This window comes from Dermochelys coriacea, chromosome 14, assembly GCF_009764565.3.
Source record: "Dermochelys coriacea isolate rDerCor1 chromosome 14, rDerCor1.pri.v4, whole genome shotgun sequence".
NCBI lineage: Eukaryota > Metazoa > Chordata > Testudines > Dermochelyidae > Dermochelys > Dermochelys coriacea.
Genome location: NC_050081.1, coordinates 14,102,899 through 14,120,087, shown reverse-complemented (window position 1 = coordinate 14,120,087; position 17,189 = coordinate 14,102,899). Strand labels below are relative to the sequence as shown.

The 17,189-nt window shown below is 54.9% G+C and overlaps 1 protein-coding gene across 3 annotated transcripts in view; it reads left to right on the top strand.

Annotated features, from left to right (window-relative positions):
* Positions 1-16,862, top strand: part of XYLT2 (xylosyltransferase 2) — a 29,020-nt gene extending 12,158 nt beyond the window's left edge. For 2 of the 3 annotated variants that reach the window (XM_038372027.2, XM_038372025.2), the window contains 10 exons: positions 4,183-4,654; positions 5,229-5,404; positions 7,601-7,803; positions 8,405-8,485; positions 8,851-9,067; positions 10,130-10,306; positions 11,109-11,371; positions 11,469-11,664; positions 12,670-13,003; positions 14,207-16,862. In XM_038372027.2, coding sequence (XP_038227955.1) covers positions 4,183-4,654; positions 5,229-5,404; positions 7,601-7,803; positions 8,405-8,485; positions 8,851-9,067; positions 10,130-10,306; positions 11,109-11,371; positions 11,469-11,664; positions 12,670-13,003; positions 14,207-14,529 — 2,442 coding nt within the window. In that variant the 3' untranslated portion in view covers positions 14,530-16,862. Of the gene's footprint in view, positions 1-4,179; positions 4,655-5,228; positions 5,405-7,600; positions 7,804-8,404; positions 8,486-8,850; positions 9,068-10,129; positions 10,307-11,108; positions 11,372-11,468; positions 11,665-12,669; positions 13,004-14,206 lie in introns of all 3 variants that reach the window. The other variant, XM_043496467.1, reaches the window with a different exon arrangement.
* Positions 16,863-17,189: the final 327 nt, after the last annotated feature.

Here is a 17,189-nt window from a genome sequence, read left to right as displayed (position 1 = left end):
CAAGAAGTTCTGAAATCTGCCCTGCACGCATTCCTCTGCCTTACCCTCATCCCAGCCAGTTCCAGGTGTGTCTCCTTCCTGCTTGCTGGGTGCCAATGCTTTCTCTGGCCTCCTGGAAACAGCGCCAGCTCTAGAATATGGAACATATTTGCTCTTCGCTTATCGGTCTCCTCCTGGACTCTTCGCTCCTGTTACTCTTGTGCAGAGAAAACAGGTTTTTAACTCTCCGAACAGATGGTCCTGCGTGGTGACAAATGGACTGTTTTCTGGGCTCTCCGCGATGCATGCTTGGAGTGGGAGATGGGGCGGTTTTAAACCTTCCTTGCACTCGTCTTGCTGAAAGAGCATTGCCGACAGATGCATGTTAGAACTGACCAGTTGGTCAGCGCCTCTGATCTTCCACTAGCCGTGTGATCCCTGCGTGGCTGGGGAACAGTCTCTCTCTTTGGTTAGTGAAACAAAGTGGTTTGTTGATACAAGTGAGACCTCAGGGCTTTACTCCAGCTGATGTAGGAACTGACGTTTGCATAGCCAGGTCTTGGAAGCTGCTTGGTTTTCCAAGCCCCCATCTTTGTGCCCCCCATCTCCCTTGGGTTGGCCCTTCCCAGCCGACTACGCCAAGTAAGGAAGCTGTTAAAGGACACTGCTTGCATGAAGTAATTTGTACAATCTCTCAACCTGGTGGTGAACCAATGCATCAGCTCGGCAATGCTCTTCCCACACGTCAGTGCACAACATGCCCTGTGTCTGTAGCTCCCCCGCTGCATTCTGGGTCTCTTGAAGCACCTGTCCTGTAGCACCCAGCTCTGTGGGTGGGAGATGCAGCATTGGGGTAACTTTCAAATACAAAGCAATGCCTTGTGGGGTCACACTGGGACTGGCAGAACTGGGACAGCTGCAGTGCTTCTGGCTGCCTGTCCATGCCCTTACCAGCCAGACCTGAGCTCGTGACCTTACTCTGAGGTGTAATCAATACTTGCCAAATGTGAGGCAGCTGCTGTTGTGGGTGGAGTTGAGGCATTGTCCAGGCACTGCAGACTCAGCGTGTTCCAGCCAAAAGGCTTCAGCAAAGCTCACTGGCCTATGGTAGCCAAGGAAAGTGTGTCCAGTCGCTCCAGTTATGACTCCCCTAGCACAGCAGAGCCCAATGGTGGACCCACTGATTCACCTGCTCGTGCTCTCTCTCTCTCTCTCTCTCTCTCTCTCTCTCTCTTGCTGTTACATCGGCAATCCATCATTTCCTTGGCACAGGAAGTGTTGCTAACAGACGTGTTTTCCCCCATCCACATCCTGCGCCGACATCCCTTTACCTTGCCCCACGCCTGGCCCCCAGCCTTCAAATGTGGTACAGCCTATCGAGACCTGACGGCTCCTGCAGTAGGCTGCTGCTTTAGCATTCACCTGGGAATGGCCCTGCTGGATCAGCCCAGTGGACTGTCTACTCTGGTGGCCGGTCTCTGACGGTGGCTAATATTGTAAAGCGGAGAGGCTGCCGTGGTTCTGGCTTCCCAGCCCTCATGTCTTATTCCCTGTTTTTACCATCAAACTTCACTGCCTCCAGGAGCGATTGCGTCCTCTCCCCAAGGCTAAATCATGTCTGCTAATCAGCCAGCGTGGCAGAAATAACTCTGTGTAATTAACATCGCCCTTTACTCATCAGCTTGGCTCCTTGGGAGAGTTTGCTCTGGGGATTTTCAAAGCAGCTGGAGATCCCAGCTTACAAGCTAGCTTCAGTGAGCCTGCGCTCCTAAAGAGAGGAAGTGCAGTTAAAGCACATGGGTTCTAATCCAGCATGGACAAACTGTGTGACCTTAGACACAGAGATCAAGTAATTGGCCCACTAGCCCATTGGTAAAATAATAACCCTTTGCCAGGGTTTTGTACCTGAAGATCTCCAAGGATGCACTGCACGTTAGTATTATCTGCATGTAGACTCAAACTTTAAGGTCAGAAGGGACCATCATGATCATCATCATGATCATTTGGGGGTTGGACTAGATGACCTTCTGGGGTCCCTTCCAACCCTGATATTCTATGATCTAGTGTGACCTGCACATCACAAGCCAAGAACCTCTCCCATCCAGACTCCTCACCTCTGGCAGAGTTACTAAAGTCCCCAAATCATGATTTAAAGATTTCAAGTTACAGAGAATTCGCCATTTGCTCCAGTTCAAACCAGCAAGTGACCATGCCCCATGCTGCAGAGAATGGCAGAGACCCTGAAGGGTTTTTGCCAATCTGACCTGGGGGAAGATTTCTATGGTGATCAGCTAGACCCTGAGCATGTAGGTGAAAGCCACCATTCAGACACCTGGGAAAGAATTCTCTATAGTAGCTCAGAGCCCTCCCCATCTAGTGTCCAATCTTCGGCTGCTGGAGCTAGCAGTCACGGATGAGCCATATGCCATTGTAGGCAGGCTTGTGATACCATCCCCTCCATAAATGTATCAATCTCAGTCTTGAAACAAGGTAGGCTTTTTGCCCCTGCTACTCTGCTGGGCAGGCTGTTCCAGAACTTCTCTTCTGATGGTTAGAAACCTTCATCTACTCTTATGTAAGAGATGAGGAAACTGAGGCACAGTAAGAGTTGACTTGCCTGAGGCCCCCCTGGAAGTCGTGGCAATGTTAGTTAGGAACAAAATCCACGCCTCCTGGCTCTGAGCTCTGCACGCCAACTCTGAGACCACAATATATTTATAGTGTGTCCACCACAGCAATTCCTGGATGCCTGCCTTCCCTGGTCCTGTCTCTCTTCTGACGGGATTGTGAGGGATGTTTAATGTCTGTTCAGCACATGGAAAATGCAATTGCTATTTATGTGCAAAGCTGTGGTGGTGGTAGTGAGTGCTCAGAGGGGAAGGGTGGGCTTGTGGTTTTGCATTCAACTGGGACCTGAGAGATCTTGGTTGTGTTCCCACTTCTGCCACAGACTCCCTGTGTGATTTGGTTGAATCTCCATTCCCAGTCTGTACAATGGGAATAATAATACTTCCTTTGGCTAGCTGGATTGTAAGCTCTTGAGGGAAGGAACTCTCTCTCTCTCTCTCTCACTGAGGGCACTACACACTTACTTCGGTATAACTGCATTGCTCAGGGGTGTGAAAAATCCACACCCCTGACCGACATAGTTGTACCGACCTTAACCGCTCATGTAGGCAGCGCTGTGTTGGCAGGAGAGCTTCTCCCGGGCAACACCGCTGCCGCCTCTCTCAGAGGTGGAGTTACTAAGCTGACAGGGGAGCACTCTCCCGTCAGCTTAAAGCATCTTCACCAGAAGTGCTGCAGTGGTGCCAATGCACATTTGTCGTGTGGGCCTGCCCTGAGAGTGTGTACAGCACCTTGCACAATGGGGCCCTCTAGCGGTATGTCTACACAGCACTGTAAACCCAGCTCTGTGGGACCCGCCCTTGTTAAGTTGGTGCATCCAAGCCCACGCTTGAGCATCCACATAGCGTTGTACACCTGGGCCTCCAGTTGTGGGACCCCGGGCTTCACAGCCTTGCTAAAGCATCCGTGCTGCACTACCCAGACCTTCCGACTTGGGCGTGCAGTTGGAGCTGCGTCCACACTGCAAAATGACAGGGCTTGGACCCAGGTCTCAGCACCACTCCCCTGGGTGGGTCCTAGGACCACGTCCTGAGGACTTGCTGACCTGAGTCAAACGGATTTGTATGTGGAAGGTAGGGGGGTTCAGGCTTAAACCTGAGTCTGAGTAGACTCAGCATGACATACCCTCGTGTTCCTGTGGCACTTCATAATTATAATAACGAGACCAGGAGACTGGGTGTAGGGGCTCCGGAGTTCTGGTCCCCATTCTGCCACTGATTTGCTTTGTGACCTTAGGCCAGTCACTTATCCTCTTTGGACTTGGTTGTACTAGAGCTTTATCTCAAGGTCAAGATTGTCTTCCCCCACTCCCAACACAAACGTCCCTCAGCTATGTGGGGCTCATGGCAGAAGTCGGAAGCGGTGCTTCAGTTTCCCTGTGTATCAGTGGGGCTGGACAATATTCACCCCTCTTGCAGGAAGGTGAGATAAGCACATGTCTGCAGCATATGCTGGGGTGGAAGGCTCTGTAACAGGGTGAGCTGCTGCTAACAATAAGGAGGCTGTTGCAAGAGATATGGTGATGCCCAAGTTTACGTTTTCCCTCTGTTTTGTGTCTGATCAAACTTGGAAAAGGGACGGCAGAAAAAGGCCAGGTTTCCCGAAAACAGTGAAGGCTCCAAAGATTCAGACAGCTCAGCCGGTCGCCGGGGGAGCGCGAGCCGGAAACATGGGCGGTGGAAGGGCCGCCTGGAAAGCCCTGGAGTACTGGTGGCCAAGGTGGTGAGAGCCATCACCACAAAACACAAACCTGGGCGAAGGCTCCCCGCCGCTCGGGATGACTTGGGCAGGAGGAACCGGACAAAGCTGCGTGGGGATGCCCAGCTGGCCGTCTTCCAGCACGGCGACACGGGCAGCGTGGAGGGGGCTCCCCAGCCCACCGAGAACAGCTTCGCCCCCAAGTGTGAGATCACGGGCAAAGACGCCCTCTCGGCACTAGCGAGAGCCAGCACCAAGCAGTGCCAGCAGGAGATCGCCAACGTGGTGTGCCTGCACCAGGCAGGGAATCTGATGCCCCGCTCTGTGCCCCGGCACTGCCAGCTGTCAGGTGAGTCTCTCAGAGATTGCCGGTGAGCATAAGCAGAGCCCCCAAAGGTAATAAGTAATCCAATGCCAGCCTATTCGCCTAGGGAATCTCCCTCCTAAGCGAGGCTACTTTGTCTGGGTGGGTTCACTCACTACAAAGGAAAATCACAAATGCAGCCCACCGTGTTTCTGCCTTGTGCCCCTCCACCCCATTGTTAATGGAGAAGATTGTCCCATGGAGATTACACATCCCAGCAGGATGTGTTGTACTTGCTCAGCATCCTGGCCATGTTGGATGATGGCACTCAAAGTCCTCGCAGCCCACCTCCGGTAGTGGAGGTGGGGGGTGATTGCAGCCTGCTCTTCTGGCAGATCAGGCGTGTCCCTGGGGACTGTGGCAATCTGAATTTGTAGCCCTAGGATGGGAAGACGCTAACACTGGGGCTGGGCAGTAAGGGAACTCTGTACTCTGCAGTAAGAGAACAGCTGGCAGAGGGGTCTTGAGCGATGGCCGCTTCCCTTCCTCCCTCCCGCAGTGAGAGGGTGAGCTGAGCCCAGCTCCTGGGTCAGTGAGCAGCTGCTCTCTGTCCCCGCAGGGAAGGTCAGCCCTGTGATCCAGTGGGACGAGAGCAAGACACACCAGGCCTCCGCAAGCAAGCCGGTGCGGGTCGCGTACATGCTGGTCGTTCACGGGAGGGCCGTCCGCCAGCTGAAGCGGCTCATCAAGGCTGTGTACCACAAGCAGCACTTCTTCTACATCCATGTCGACCAGGTAGGAGACGGGGAGGGGGATTCGCGGAAGGTCACACTGCAGGGGCGGGTGGAGGCGCTCGGGTGCAGCACCTGTGCTGGTGGTGGAGGACGTGCCTGAAGTTGGCAGGAAGCAATTGTAACGACGCCCTTGATTGGATGGGCTGCAGGGACTGAACCCTGGACCTTGGGCTCCGAAAGCATCAGCCTCTACTGCTGGAGTTGAGTCAGGTCTGCCAGCTAGGGGGCAGAACAGACTTGGCTAAGCCTCTGTACATAGTGTAGCCAGTAGAGGGGGACAGAGCCCCACTGTATTAGCAGGGGGTCACACAAGGCGCCCCTAGGAGCACTCGTGCTGCAGAGACATCCACAGGTGAGCCCATGGCAGGGGTGAGTGTGGGTAGCACATGGGTGGCGGGGCAAAGAATCCTAGTTGTAGGGGAACGTTGGTGCAGGCAGGGTTGGGGAGGACAGGGCACTGGGGTGGGCACAGAAGGCATTTGTGCTGAGTTGGGAGGGGAGAAAGGAAGGGATAAGGGGCCTGTGTCGGTAACGTGCTGGCCGCGTCTGCGGGGCACGGTGCCCTGGACCTTAAAGGAGAGGGAGGCCTGGCCATATTCTCTTGCTCTTGATCACTGTAAAGTAGACTCTTGTGGGCAGATCCATTGCACGCCTCTCGCTGGCTGGAGGAACCAGCTCAGCAAAGCAACAGTGTAGGAACAATTTGTGTTGCAAATGAAGATTGGAACGAAGCGTGTGACCTGGGACGGGGGCCGTCAGACTCCTAGCACAGAGCACGTCTGAACAGAGAGTGTGCCACGCAGGCCCCTTCTCCGCTCCTAACACCCCATGAGCCTACAATAGCTCCCCTGGGAAATGAATTCATGGGAAATGTTCTTTGATCTGCCCTATCACATCTGCCCCGGACCCTGGGATCCATTCCCTCCCCACTGTCCATGCCTGGGGGCTGGATCCATTCTTCCCACCATGTTCCCCACCCCTATCTGTGCCGGGGGGCTGGATCCATTTCCCCGTCCCTCCTACCTGCCTTGGGAAGGCAGTGATCTGTTCCCTGCCTCTCTCACAGCTGACCCTCCGTGCTCTGCTCTCCTCCCACAGATCTGGCTGCCTGTCCTCACCAAACTCCCCTCGGGTGTCCTGTCAGCTTGGAGGTTTCCGCTCTGACAGGAGACATTCCACCCCACCTTCCCCAGCTAGCCTGGGGCAGGCTCCTCTCCCCAAATCCCCTGGCCCTTTTCTTTCTCTGTCCATGGAGAAGGAGCCCACTGAGGGACTCTCTCCCTCCCGCATCCTGGAGACGAAATGAGCATTTTCTCCCTCTGGTTCCTCTCCCCAGCCCTGGCAAAGTCCAATCAACATGCAAAACACTGGGCCAGAGGTGAAACACCTCCCCTGCCCTCCCATCCCTCATAAACCACAAATGAGCCGAGCGGCTCAGCTCTTAGCACTGAGATGGGAGGCAAGAACTCCTGGCGCTGCAGGGGGGTTATTGCAGCATCCCCGCCTTGCTGCCCTCCCTGCCCAGGGAGCACCGAGGGTTGACTCGACCATTGTTCCCATCCTTTCTGGGCGACCCCAGTGGGCTGTCGGACCTGTCCTAGCTTCCCAGTCAGTTGTCTGTGCCTTAAGACCAAGCTCCACCGTGAGACTTCTCCAAGCCCTGATCCTGCTTCTGATCATGGGGCTGAGGTTTGGAGCCGACCCAAACGTCGCTGCCAATTAGAGCGAGCCCAGGGGAGTAGGAGGCAGGGCTCAGTGGCCCAGCAGGGTCCAGCACAGAGAATTGTCATGAAGGCAGATTGGGAGGCCCATGGTACCAGCCATAAGAGACTGAAGTACCAAGCAGGCAAAATTGGTCTAATGGTGAGAGCAGGAGGCAGGACTCCTGAGTTCTATTCCTGCCTCTGCTGCTGGTTCGCTGTGAGACCTCGGGCAAGTCGCTTAGTCTCTGTGTGCCTCAGTTTCCCCATCTGTAGAATGGGGCAGTAATACTCGCTCTGGTGGCGCGCTTGGATTCTCAGAAGCACCGAGCAGCTCTGGTGAGAGTCAGTGAGAGCTTTAGGCCCCCCTACCCCCCAGCACCTCAGTGAATCAGACCCCGCGTAACTAGGCGGTACAGTGCAGAGTCCCAGCGTTGCTGGGGGGGGCCAGTGTTCTAGAAAGCCCAGTTCCTGAGCTGCAGCCTCTGCCCTTGCAGCGCTCCAACTACCTGCACCGCGAGGCCCTGGAGCTGGCCCAGCACTACCCCAACATCCGGGTCACGCCGTGGCGCATGGTCACCATCTGGGGTGGCGCCAGCTTGCTGAAGATGTACCTGCGCAGCATGAAGGACCTGCTGGAGATCACGGACTGGCCCTGGGACTACTTCATCAACCTGAGCGCCACTGACTACCCAACCAGGTCAGCAGGAGGAAGGGAGGGTTCCTGGGGTCGGGGAAAGAGAGCCAGGAGGGAAGGAGCCATGGAACAGGAGCTGGAATCTCTGCACCCGGCCTGGTCTCCTCCTCCCTCCCCCCCCCCCCCCAGTAGACACTGGAGATCCCCACTGCCGCATGGGAGGGGGAAAAGAGGAGAGAGCTAAGGGGCAACAAGGGGTGGAAATGGAACCCACGTGCCCGAGAAGGGGATTGGGGAGCCCTGTCGGCACTGACCCTGCCAGCTGGTGAATGAGAAGCCATGTCGGGTGTGGGAGGCCCACCAGCAACAGTGGGCAGCATGCGACTGGGGGATGGGGCAGTTCAGCTTTGCTCCAGCCCCAGGCCTGATCCCATCTCTGTAGGAGAGCACAGTGTCCGGCTGGGAGGGTAGTACCTTTGCTGGGAGTCTCTAGTGTGAATCAGTTTATCCTGCTCTGTCCCTTGCCCTGGGTGCTACGGGGGGGGAAACGCATCTGGTGGCTCTGCAAATCGCAGCCTCTCCGTGTAAGCATTTAGCCCTGGCAGCTGCGGCTCCCGCTCCAGCGCCACTAACGTGCTCTCGTTCCTATCGCTGCTCCCTGCAGGACCAACGAGGAGCTGGTGATGTTCCTGTCCAAATACCGAGATAAGAACTTCCTGAAGTCTCATGGCAGAGACAATGCCAGGTAACCCGTGTGTGGGGGCAGAGCGGCGCTTGGCACCGGGGTCGGGATAGAGATCAGCAGGGGGGTGAACTCTGAGAAGACGCAGGCACTAGGCCAATTATACCAAGCCGCTGAAAGAACAAGGCCTACCTCCATATGTCCCTGTAACAGAAGTACAAACAATGAGCCAGGTCAGCCACCGTGTAAATTGGCGTTGGCTGTAATGGAGCTCCCCTGAGTCACGCCAGCCGAGGATCTGTCCTTGGCCTTGTCACCACACATTGGGAAATGCCCCCGCTCCTGTTAGCGAGGTGACCTCTCAGCAGTCGGGAATGTGTGTTCCTTTAGAGACCACACGCTGTTAACCCCGCCCTGTCCGTACGCAGGTTCATTAAGAAGCAGGGCCTGGACCGCCTCTTCCACGAGTGTGACTCCCACATGTGGCGGCTGGGGGAGCGGCAGATCCCGGAGGGCATCATGGTGGACGGCGGCTCGGACTGGTTCGCACTAACACGGAGTTTTGTGGAGTACGTGGTCTACACGGAGGACCAGCTGGTGTCCCAGCTGCGGCAGTTCTACACCTACACACTTCTGCCAGCTGAGGTGGGTGGGCAGGGAGGTTCCCTGGGATGAGGGGCTCAGAGCTTGCTTCACGGGAGTCTCTCATTTTGAATCATGTTCCTCCTCTTGGGGACATTATCCTGCCTTGAGGCCCGATCCTGTTCTCATTGACATCGAAGCTCCCAGCGGCTTTGATGGCAGCAGGATAAAGCCCTTGAACTGCTTCCCATTCACGTCCTGCCATTGGAAGATCCTTCGAGTGTGGATGAGACTGTGTGTGTGTGTGTGTGACAGAGAGAGACCGGAAGAGGGGCATGGAACAGGGTATGTGGTGGGCATGGGGGGGGTGGACACACACCAGCCCCAGGAATAAAGGCCCTGCAAGGGGAGCTCCTGCACAGAGGTTGCTGGGGATAATTCTTGAATCAAGCTCTGCTGGTTTTTCTGGAGCTTTGCTGGCTCCGCAGGGTGAACGGGAGCCAAGGCTTGTGTGTGTCAGTGAAGCGCCATACAGGGTCTGATGTCCCAGGTCCCGCACCTGTGGAATCATTGAGACCTTTGCAAAGGGGGTGTGAAGTGCTGCCCTTCTGCTTTGGTAGCACTTCCCTCCTGCTTTGCACAGGTACCCATGGCTGCACAGCGTGTGGGGCAGGGGAGTCAGACCCACAGCAAGCAGACGTGCTGAATAAGAAAGTGCTTTTGTTTTTTCCAGTCCCTTTTTTAAACTCTGTCCACCTTCCGTCAGTTGCAAAGACCCCTGGATACGAGCCTCTGGAGGGCATGATGGTGTGTTTCGGGAGTGTGTGCTGGGAATCTGCATGGAGTGAGTGTGGAATAGCCCGCCCCCTGGATCCATTATGGAAGGGGGACAGCTGGGAATCCCAGGGATTTGCAGACAGGAAACATTAGGGGCGTTTGTCCCATTTAAACCCAGAGTTCTGTCTGTTTAAACAGCTGATGCCTGAAGTCTCCTCCGGCTGGGATGAGGCACAAAGGGGTGGACTTGAGGTGTGTGTTTGGGAGAGGGGGGGATGGGACTAGTAGTGATCTCCATCATCTGGGCTTGCTGCATCTCTGGTGGGTTTTGCCCTTTTCTCTTTGCAGTCCTTTTTCCACACCATCCTGGAGAACAGCCATGCCTGCGAGACTCTCGTCGACAACAACCTCCGGGTGACAAACTGGAACCGCAAGCTGGGCTGTAAGTGCCAATATAAACACATAGTCGACTGGTGTGGGTGCTCCCCAAATGACTTCAAACCCCAGGACTTCCTGCGGCTACAGGTGAAAATGACACCCTCCCTCCCCTCTCCTTTCTCTCCCCTAACACCCTCCCCTTTTTCTTTAATCCTACAAACGGTTCCCTTCCCAGTCCTAGATCTCCTTCGCCCGCCCCACCCCCACTCCCTGCACTCTCCTCCAAACAGATCTCATGCTTGGGCAGCAGCTCATCTTTCCTTCCCCCACAGGCTTTGGTTAATCAAAAATATCTTTTAAAACCTTAATTGTTCTTAGGAGAAATGTTATTCAATGTGGTACTGATCTGTCTCCTTTGCAAACATGACGCTGACCAGGGCAAGTCAGATCTTCTGAAGAAATGCACACGGTCATCCCAAATGCAGTTGATCTCTGTTAGCACAGAGCCAGGATCTTAGTGCATGGTTATCGAAGGTCCTGATCCAGCCATCTGAGCCATGCAGGCAGAATTTTGTACCCAGGCAGAGCCCCATTAGGGCTCTGTGAGGAGTTCACCTGTGGACTCCTAAGTTGCAGGGCTAAGTGATGGAAATAAGGCCTGTCAGTAACAGGCTTCTCCAGGAGATACCGTCAAATTGCAAATCTTTCTGGAAAACAAACTGATCTGCCTTACGAGCAGCGTTTTCATTGATTACAATGGGAAGAATTTTCATCAATCTAATTCATGATTTAGGCCGTTGGCTCTTTGCCTTTCTCTTGGCTTGCGCAGTAGAAATAGACTGGCTGCATTTCCTGCTGTTTGTCAGCCTCTACTCCATTTCTCTGTTGCTCTAGCCAATGCCAATGCTGTCGGGAACACCTGTCTTTTTTTTTTTTTTTTTTTTTTCAGCAACTCTCCAGACCCACATTCTTTGCCAGGAAGTTTGAGTCGACGGTGAATCAGGAAGTTCTGGAGATCTTGGACTCTCACCTCTACGGTAACTACCCACCCAACACGCCAGCCCTCAAGGCCTATTGGGAGAACATCTATGACCGTGTGGACAGGCTGAGCGGGCTCAGTGATCTCATCCTGACTGTGTACACATCCTTCTCCAGGCTTGGGCTGCAGAAAATGACCTCATCCCAGACACAGAAGGCAGAGAGAAACTGCAGGTAGGAGACCCTGAGATCCCGGATCTGGGCTCTGAACGGTAGGGTTGCCTTTCAGCACTGTGGGATTGTGAGCGTGTCAATGGTCCCTTCTCTCTAGATTTGAGCCCCATGGCTTCCTATCCAGCGTGCACCTGTATTTCTATGATGACCGTTTCCAGGGTTACCTGGTGATGCAGGAGGTGCAGAACTCTGGGACGGGGCAGGTGGAGTCTCTGGAGATGTGGATGATGCCACGAGGGGCTCTGAAGCTGGCAGGTCACGGAGGACAAACTAACCGGCTACAGAATCTGGAGGTAGGACACCTACGCGCCCCCCTCTCCAGCCTTGGTCATCCCTCTCCCTTCCATTGCCACCAAACCCCCCAGCTCCCCAGTTCTCTCTTGCACAAACTTCGCCTACCTTGGATTTATCTTAATGTTTAAACCAAGATTGGGTGTTTTTTCTAAAAGTTCTGCCCTAGGGATTATTCAGGGGCGTTCCCCGGACTGTTATACTGGAGGCAAGACTAGATGATAATGAACCCTTCTGGCCTTGGAATGTGTAAATGTTAACAACAAGTGGGGCAGGGGATCAGCTGGAGATGGCCTCTTTATAAAATTGTAAGCCCTGGCCCAGCTGTTCGGTCTCTGATCCGGGAGCGTCTCGCTGGATGGGAACGAAGGCGAAAGACTCCAGTGTGGAAATACTGAGCCAGGGAGTGCTTGGGCAGGAGTGGGGTCTGAAGCCCCCTGGGGAAAGGGCTAAGGCTATCGCTGCCCAGCTTTGTGAGTTTGTAGCTGATTGGCAGCTTTGTTGCAGTGTCTAATGCAATTGTATGTCTCTGGCCACCGGCTCCTCTAAAGCAGGCAGGGAGTGTGGCTGGGACAGCACGGTGCAGGGATAGGTGTGGGTTTCCTGTTGGGGTCTTGACCTGAGCAGAAGGGAGGGCACAGGAGAATAGGATGTGGCACCTGAAACCCGTTGGCAGTGCCGTCCCACGATCATGCTCTCCAGCAAGGGAAATGCCCTGAGGTGGGGTGGCTGAGGCAACACACGCTATTTAACGAGGGGCTGGGCTGGCAGCCACAACTGCTGTGAGCTTGGCTGCTTTCTCTGAGTGTTCAAGCTCCTTCCGGCGTCTGTGGCCCAGCCCAGGCCGGCATGGGAGAGACTGTGTTGCCTTCTCCTGCCAGTCAGGTGGGACGCGTTCTCTGGAGTGTGATGCAAGAAAAGAGGTGGCCAATGCTGCTTCACGCGCTGATTAACTGTGGCCAGGTGCCACCCCATCCTGACTTCACTCTCCCTTTCTCCCCTTGCAGGTGGGCACAGAGTGGGATCCCAAGGAGAGGATCTTCCGGAATTTCGGGGGCCTGATTGGGCCTTTCGACGAGCCAGTGGCCATGCAGAGATGGTCCCGGGGGCCCAACCTCACGGCCACAGTGGTTTGGATTGACCCCACCTACGTCATTGCCACATCCTACGACATCACCGTGGATGCAGAAGCGGAGTTCACACAGTACAAGCCTCCTCTCAACCGGCCCCTGCGCCCCGGTGTCTGGACCATCCGTCTCCTCCAGTTCTGGGAGCCCCTCGGAGAGAACCAGTTCCTGGTGGTGCCACAGACCTTCAACCGCAAACAGCCTATCGGGAAAGGTAAGGGGAGGGGCTACCTCCTGCTGGACACATCATATGCCTAGTCAATCCAGCCCAGCCCAGGCTTCCTCAGGCTGCTCCATTTACAGCAGGGAGGGAGGCTCAGTCTCTGTGGCCTCTGGGACCCTTGGCCTCTGCTGAGACTGGCAACAAAGAGGGGTCACTTGTACCTGGTGGCTTTTCCTTGACCACTGAAAACCACCAAACCTATTCCATATGGGCCACCAAGCAGCCAATGGTGGGCTGATTTGCGTCGGGATCTTAGGGCTTGGTCTACACAGCAAGCCACAGTGTGAATCTACAGTGTGCCAGCTTGCCGCGCACAAATATCCCATGTGGATGCTGCTACAGTGCAGTGAAAGCCCCGGAGGGCAGAGCGGGGTGCCGCGGGGTTCTCCAGACCTGTCACAGCACTGCCCACCTGGGACATTACTGCATGGCAAGCTGGCGCACTGTAGATTCACACCCTGGCTTGCCGCGCAGTACCTTGCCTTCTAGACATGATCTGAGTTCACGACCTTGTGACAGAGGCTTCGCCACCTGTCACTGGGGAGATCTCGAGCCCTACTCTCGACTGCTGCAAATGGGAGAGACTCACTGACGTCAGTAGAGCTGCATTTATTTAGGCCAGGTTTGGCCCTGAGAATCCACACTGGCGTGAGCGAGCTTTAGACCTGCAGCTAGGGCTTCCCAGGAAATTGTCCATCCCAACCGGAAATGTCGTTTCTGTGAAAAGTTCTTACCTGAGAAATTTTGGGTTTTCGTGGGGGGGCAAATGTACCCCCCCACTTCCCCTGTCCCGACCAATTCTCCACACAGCCACGGTCCAGCCAGTTGTTGAGGAAATGACCAACAAGCACCATGCAATGGCCAACTGCAAATGCAAGCCATAGAACTCTGCCATATGACCTGTGGCTTCCTCTCCCTGTTAATGTGGAGCATTGGCCCATGGAGACCACAGGTCCCAGCATGCCATGCTCCATCTTGTTCTGAGCATCCTGGCCTAACCTGTTTCCCTATTTCTCGCATCCCCCTGTGATCCATCCATGTGTGTCTGGCAGGGGTGGTCTCTGCTCCAATTAGGTGTGGTGTGTTAAGGGATGGGCTGGTGAGCGCCTCTCCACTGTGTTCAAGGGGCATGGTGGGAGGTTTGGAGACTGTGTCCGCCTGTCTCTGTCACCTCTCCCTCTGTGTTTTGCCCAGATGACAGCAGCTGGTTACATGGAGGTCCCCCCCGCAATGAGTATATGGAACAAAGCTTCCAGGGGCTGGGTGGGATTTTGAACCTGCCACGCTCGGAGGAGGTGGAGAAGGAGGCCCTGCGGAACGCGCAGCTGACGGGCACGGCCCTGGAGGACTGGACGGACAGCAGCATCGGCAGCTTCTGGTCGGTGGCGGATCTCTGCGTGAGCAGCTCCTCCAGCTGCTCCTCCTTGGACTTGTGCAGCAAAACCTCCTGGAGTTCGCTTTCCCCAGATCCCAAATCAGAACTGGGGGCCATCAAACCTGACGGGCGACTGAGGTAGCAGGGGCAACCTGGGGCAGATAAAACGGAACAAGGGAGCGTCCCCCATGGCGAACGTGGGGGAGGGAAGCGCACGCCCCCAGGGGGGGATTCTCTTGACTGTCATCCCGTCAAATGGCACCTTATTCACTCGGGGAAGAAAGAGAGGAACCTTCAGGCTGCGGAAAAACTTTCCCGTTTCATTTTGGGGGGAGGTGCTGGAACAGGAGTCCCACCCACCTCTCCCAGGAATGGGCACTGAGTGGCTGGAGAGAGCATGTGGAAGCGCCCATCGTCTGGGCACATGGAGGGCGCTGGCCTATGGGAGGAGCGGCGTATTTATTGAATCCGTGCAGGTGTGACTTGGGTGTTTTGGGGGGAACCCAGCTAATCTGCCAGCTCTGGGTTACCCCCGGCACGCCCCCTGCCCTGCCCCTCCCCATCCGTGGCTGAATCTCTGCGGGATCAGGACTCCTGCTGCTGATCTTCCACATTCCTGAGCGATTGCTGGCAGAGGACTCTGGGGACAAGGGTCTATGGGGAGCACCAGAGGCAGGGGCTGTCCTGCCCATGTCCTTAGACGAGCTGCTGCTGGCTTGATGCCTGCATCTCATCCCCCTCCACCCTATCCCCTTAATTTGTATTTTTATAAATATATAGATAAATATATATATGAAGCAAAGTGCAATAGAGACAAAGGCCTTCGTTGGCCAGGGAATCTGACTCATCTCCCCTTCACTGTAATGTACTTTGTTCTTCTCGTGGCTTGGGGGCAGGAGGGGGGAAGTATTTTATTTCCTTGTGGTGGTTGCTGGGAATCAAACCTTGCTGCCCCTGGGTGAGGTCGGTTCCCCTCCCGTTCGCCACAGGGCACTTCGTCAGGTGGGTTCTCTGTAGCAGCCGAGTGCCAAGGCTCCCTGGAGCGGGGCTGCCAACTGTGCCAAACGTTTGCACCTGCAGGTGTTTCTCATGAGATGGCTGGAGCTTAGGAAGGGGGAAGCGAAGTCCCCGGGCTCACCCAGGTCACTCCTCTAGTGGCTGAAGTCTGAGAGGTCCCCAGTGACTCCACTGGCTTAGAGAGAGGCCCAGCAGAGGCTGCTTGGGTGGATGAATTAAGCCTCCCACCCCCATAAAGTGTCTGCCATGCCCCATATGGGTGTTCCGTGCTGTATCCAGTTAGCCCACTCGCTGAGTTCAGTGTGAATTTCCTACCCCTGAGTTGGCAGAAACCCACAGCCTCTCCCCATACCTGCCATGGCTTCCACCATGAAGAGCCATGGGTTAGGCCAGCTTTGCCCAACCCCCTCCCTCCTGTTCGAGCCTGACTAAAGCAGAGTGCTATTTTCCCTTCTTCCATCGGGACTAGAGACTTCAGAAGCTGCCCAGACACTATGGGGATGGGGGCCTTATAAGCTACCTATGTGACAACATCCTCCAAGGCCTGGGGCTCGTAGGATCCTCCTCTCATCTCCTCACAACGTTCACACCACTTTCAAGGCCCCCTTGCATATGCAACGTCACAACCTGAACCTGTTTTGTTCGGTTCCTAACTCTGGGCTTATCTCAGCGGGTGGGTCCCAAAAGCTGAGACCCCCACTTGAATTCGCCCAGTTGAATGGTGATGACGGGAGCTGGGGTAAGATGAATGCTCTGCTGTAGGGGTGAGCCTCTGTGTGCCATATTGTACTGCAGAGGGAATGCATGGACAGACTCTGAGTCAGGGTATTGCCCCTGCAAAGGAGCTGGACGCTGTTCAGTGGGAATGAGCCTGAGTTTCAAAGTTCTGACCCAGATATGAACTTACCCAGCGTTCAGGAACGTTCTGTTGGGGGGTGTCGATGTGACCCATTCTAGAGCAAGGGCTCACTGGTATTTCTCCAAAACCTGGGGCATTTCTGGATCAGAGGGGCTAATCTAGGTTCATCTCTGGTTTTAACTTGATTATCTCCCCATCTCTAGTTTAAGTAGGGTGAAGGTGCTGAAGGGAACATGTTGTAAGATAAGTTCCTTCTCTGGCCAAATGGGCCTCTCAAGACCCACAGCGGTCAGAGACCTCCATACCCCTCTGGCAGATGATCCCAGTGAGGACTGAGACGATGCTTGTGCCTATGCCCCCCCTGCCTCCATCCCCTCTCTTTTAGCTGGGCACATGGGGAAGTAGCGCTGGGGCTGGGAAGGGACTCGGCCTGGAAAGTGTTACACCAGTAAACCTGGTATTCAAAAATAAGTGGGAGAAACTATGCAGGGCTTGGACCCTGTTCCAAAGAGGTAACACTGAAAGCTTTGTGTCAGAAGCATTATGTAAAGTTGTCTTAAATATGCAACACCACCACAAATATAGCTGTATCTCTATGGCACTGTGCGTCAGTTCTTCCCGCGCTTCCTGGAAATGCTGCCAGGGTTCCTATGGGGATGCGATCCAGAGCCAGATCGGCTGGCTCCATCCATCCTGCCTGTCCTGGGGAATCCATTGAGGGACCTACACTCACTTCCTCTGTATCAGTTACCCTTTTTTAAACATCTGCTCACTCTCTTGACTGGGGCTGTAGGGGGCCACAGAAGAAAATGAAAGTCTGGAACAGCTTTGCACAGCAACCTCTGTTAACACCTTCCTCAAAGACTGGAAACTCACTGAGTGTTATTTAGGGAGTTTCAGCATCTATCAGTCACCCATTTCAGGAA